Here is a 4,725-nt window from a genome sequence, read left to right on the forward strand (position 1 = left end):
CACACACAACACACACCACACACACTACCACCATTCCACAAAACCCATGCATCTTTTCCGAAGTTAGTGATGTGCTCCAAGTAAGACTATAATGGCCAGGAATGACTACAGGGAGAAAGAGGCTCCAGGCAGGGGTCCTTCTGTCTGTGCAAAGGTCACCCACGGGGCAAGGTCAAACACCAGGTTCCTGCTGAGCCCGCGCCCTCACCACACCTCCCAACTCTGACACATCCCAAATGGCACTATACATAACACCACGCTCCCAACTCCTCACTTTTTCACCCCGGTAAGACCACTTCACCCTCTAGACACGATCACACCGCATCCTCCTTACCGGCCTCCACCTTATATCAATAAATCAGAGCTATTTGATGTTGTTTAGGCTTACAAATTGCTCCCCTGGGAGAGTGTGTGTGTGTGGTTGTGTGTGTGTGGTGTGTGTGACCACGGAATGAGGAGTGTGTGCTGCGTCGACTGTTCACGGTCGCCTCTCCAGAGAACCGAGTCACCCCTGGGCCCGGTAGCACGCTGACCCTTGGTTTCTGCCCCTGCCCGGTCTCTGCCTCGCCCGCTGTTATAATGCATCAGAGCAGACGTGCTTCCCTCGGGGGCCCAGCGGGACAGGCCAGTGGCTATGCCGGGCTCCAGAGAGAGTGTGTGTGCGTATGTTGTCCAGGTGTCTCCAGAGAAGAGGCTGGATGTGCGGTGAGCTGCCCTTGGTTTTGCGGTTCTGCCTGCTGTATAATGCATCAGACAGGAAGTCTTCCTCGGGAGCCCAGGGGGACAGGCCCAGTGGCTATGCCGGCTCCACGACGGGCGCCCGGTTTCACGTCGCGTGAAGAAGATATGAATAATAGAGGATGGTGACCGGATTGTAGTGCTACAGAGGGGCATTGTCTTGCCAAAGTGTTCTTTCTCAAGGTCCATTATTTATGTTGTTCTCATGTCATATATAGAGGTAACAGTGTATATATTAGAAATGTACAGGGGCTATTATCTAAGACATTATTTAGATATTTTATATATATAGTTTATACTTATATTGTGTGCTGTTTGGAGGAGAGCAAACATAACCACCTCTGGTTTTCAGTTAAAGAGTCAGTTCACCCAAATCAGAGATATCATTGATGAGAACTGCTCAAAGTCAGGCCTGTTGATGGATCCGAGTAATGCAGATTGTACTGAAAGAACAGTTGCTGTAGAGTTTTCCAAATGTCGTTTTTCAATATTTAGAGCACTACACATTTTTTTTCTGGTGCTCAAAAAAATCCATCTTATTGGAGGAGCAGCAGAATCTCACAGATAAAACTCAGCAGCAATAACAAAAACAGCAAAACTGTCTTCATGGTCTATAGTGAGAATATACTATGTTTTGGTAATTTGGGCGTACTGAGCCTTTACAGACTCCTCCATTGTATGTGTGTGTGTGTGTGTGTATGCAGCTGTAAGTATGTAAGAGAGAGGAATGGGTTAATACAGAGACGGCATGGAACTGTCTCTTCAAATATGTGAGAAAGTAAGACTGTGCGTGAGCCTGCGTGCGTGTAATCCCATCACCACAGTAACCCGAACACACTGACCACCAGCAGCTAAATAATACTGCCTCATTTCTCCCTATTCTTTACCTGCAGCTTCACTTTAACGTTCAGTCATCCTGTCTTATTTCCTACAATTTTCACCCGTTTTACTCTCAGAAGATGCACCTCCGAGCACATCTGTAACATCACAACACACAAATACACTGCATGGTCTTACCTTTGGGGGATACGCTACGTGACTTCTTGCTGTCAGAGGGACACTCGCTGCTGCTGTTGGGAGAGAAGCTTCTCCTCTTGCCTAGAAGGTCATCTGTAAATACACACACACAAAGACAGAAAGAGAAGTCAGTTAAAAAAAAAAGACCAAAGTAAAAAGCTGTGGTACTGACGCTCTGCTCCACGTCTACCTGTATACATGGCAGCTGCTTTGGAAATGCAGAATTTGAAGAGAGGGAGAGCAAAAAAAGACCCAAAGAGAAAAAAGTGATAGGTGGAGAGAAAGAGAGAAACAGAGCGAGTGAAGCAAGCCACGGGCGTCTGGAGATGTGCCTGTTCTGTCAAAAATGAGAGGGGGCCTGCACCGCTGTGGATGACAGATCTGCCCGGCTCATTCACGTGTGTGTGTGCGTGTGTGTTTGTGTATTTGAGGGAGGGAGGAGGGCTTTGTCTCTCTGTGTCTCCTCAAACGTCTCTTTCCAACAGTCTGTCCTCAAGTGTTATCACTGTTCTTCCTCTCTCTCTTCTCTTCTTCCTTTACTTTTTCCAGATGTTGGCACAAAAGGCTCTGACTGAACTAAAGTGCTCGAGAGCCTTCAGCTGCTCAAGAAACTCCTCTCAGCCTACATTATGTCTATATCATGTTTTTAGTTTTTGTTTTTGTACCTCAACAACAGCCACTCCCCTCTCTTGTAGCTGTCCTCCCCTCATAAACACACTTCTGATCTTCTTGTCTCTACATCTGCTTCCTTCTCTTTCTCCTCTCCTCTAGGTGCATTTGAAACCTTCCTCCCATCAGGAGTTCTCTGTCTTTACTCCCATTAACACCCTCACTGCCTCCTCCTACTCCTCTTCCTCCCTGTTCTCCCCATACCTCCTCCCCTGCCACCAAAGTGGAGCATCTAGTGTACAATTACAGCACCCCCTACTGCCTTCCGCCTCCTCCTCCTCCTCCTCTCCTCCCCTCTCATCCCTCTCTTCCTTCCCACCCAATCGCCTCACCTCCACCCCCCTCAAACACACCTCAAATCAATACGGGCCTAATCAGAGAGGGAGGGGATGCAGAGCACACCGCACGCAGCGCCGGCAGGAAGGAAAAAGCCGTTTGTCATTGCTCTCTCTCTCTCTCTCTCTCTTTCTTTCTTTCTCTATTTCTATCTCATGCACCTCTGCTTTTTCTCTAACTCTGTTTCTTCCTCCACACAGACAGCCAACCCACAGCAGCAACTGCTTCCCTTCTTTCTCTTTTTTTCTCGCTTTCTTTCTCACTTCTCAGTGCGTATTTTTAGGGATGGGGGAGCGTTTTTTTTCTCTCCCTCAAGGAGAATGGTTCCTCTCTCCCTCTGTCTCTCTTTTTCAACAAAGCAATTTTTCATCATTTGCACAGCATGTGTAAACAGTACGGAGAAACAATGAACAGGAAGGAAGAAAATACAAACAAAACAACATAATTTCGTAGCAATACCCAAGCAAATAACATTTGGCGATTTCTGTCATGTGTCCACTCCTGATATTGTTGTTACCTTAGCAACGGGCAGACAGTCATCAACAGAGGAGTGAAGCTGGAGAGGAGTCTGACCTTTAACCCTTAACCTATCACCCAAACTTATGTTCTTTCTTCTCTATAACAAGACACAGAGAGACAGGGAGGGGAAAGAGACAGAAAGAGATTTAGACAGGACTCAGAGGATTTTGTTGGGCTGCCGAAGGAGCCCTGGTGTTGATGAGAGGGCGAGCAAGCCAACGAGAAAGAGAGGGAGAGGGAGGAGGTCCACTAATGATCCAGTGTTTGATGTTGCCTCTCAGGTCCTGAGGAGATCCACTCCCTATACCATCCTAAAGAGACTGAGAAGGGAGGGGGGAGCACTAATGGACAACTCGCGCGCACACACGCACACACGCACACACACACTGAATGTCTTTCACAATTTCTACTTTTTTTGCCACTTCTTTTATTATACCTCATTTGGTTTTTCTTCTCATTTTCAAATCACGTTCAGTGCATTTCTTTCACTGGTCTTTTTTTTCTGTTAAAAAAAAAATCCATCTATCCTATTAGTGGAATATTAACAAAGAGAGAGAGAGAGAGAACCCCCTTTTCTACCAAACAGACACACACACATGCTTACACCCACACCCAGAGCCTCTCATGATCAAACACACACACTTGAGTCGTCTCTTGAGCCGACCTCACTCAAGACACTGTGTCTCCTGAGCGAGTGCCCGAGGGCCAGAGATTTGAGGGCGGAAAGCTTTTAAAGCCAATTAAATGGGGCTTCTTAGAGCACCGGCACTCCCTTTTAATGCCCAACCCTAAGTTCTTGCTAGCGTCTATGCTAACCCTTTTACTCCCACTAACCCCGCTTACAGTCAAGTTTGCTACCCCGGGCATTTCCCATCACCTGCTTGTTAATATGGCTGAAGAATTAGTGGTTATGGAGTCAAGAGTTTTATTTCAGCTTCAAGGCTGTGATTTTAACCATCAAAAGAGTACAATATAGAGAAGTGAATATAGCACAAGCTGCTATGATATAGCCCCGTTTTTTTTTTTTTGCCTTCCCGGTCAGCAGTCTTTTTTTTCTAAGAAGTTGACCTAAACACACACTATTCTAGCCTCTGACTCAGTTCCTCCTTGCTAGTTAACCTCCTCGTTATCTGCTGCTCCTCCCACTGAGAGAAAAGAGGGATGAAAACTATGGGACAGATAGAGAAAGAGGAAACAGCAGGACCAAAACCACTTCTCTTTCATGTGACACCACCAGGGCAAACCATCAGGCAGGGAAGCATTCCTCTTTCTTTCTTACTCTCTGATTTCCTCTCCTCCCTCAAACTTTAGTCCTCTTCCTCCCCTCTCTCCATCCCATGGAGCGTGGTGACAGCTCAGACAGCCAGACTCCTTAATTCCTCTCTTACTCCGTTAATCTGTCATCTTTATCAGGCCGGGGAGGGGGGGGGCTGTGCGGAGAAAAGG

At 46.9% G+C, this 4,725-nt stretch overlaps 1 protein-coding gene across 1 annotated transcript in view; it reads right to left on the reverse strand.

Annotated features, from left to right (window-relative positions):
- samd11 (sterile alpha motif domain containing 11) overlaps nucleotides 1-4,725 on the reverse strand; it is a gene marked incomplete in the record, with an annotated part of 46,274 nt that overhangs the window by 11,952 nt on the left and 29,597 nt on the right. Inside the window, 1 exon segment of the mRNA XM_035656873.1 lies at nucleotides 1,756-1,848. Coding sequence (XP_035512766.1) covers nucleotides 1,756-1,848 — 93 coding nt within the window.

The sequence above is a fragment of the Morone saxatilis genome, unplaced genomic scaffold, assembly GCF_004916995.1.
Source record: "Morone saxatilis isolate NCDOM2014 unplaced genomic scaffold, NCSU_SB_2.0 Contig15, whole genome shotgun sequence".
Classification (NCBI taxonomy): domain Eukaryota; kingdom Metazoa; phylum Chordata; class Actinopteri; family Moronidae; genus Morone; species Morone saxatilis.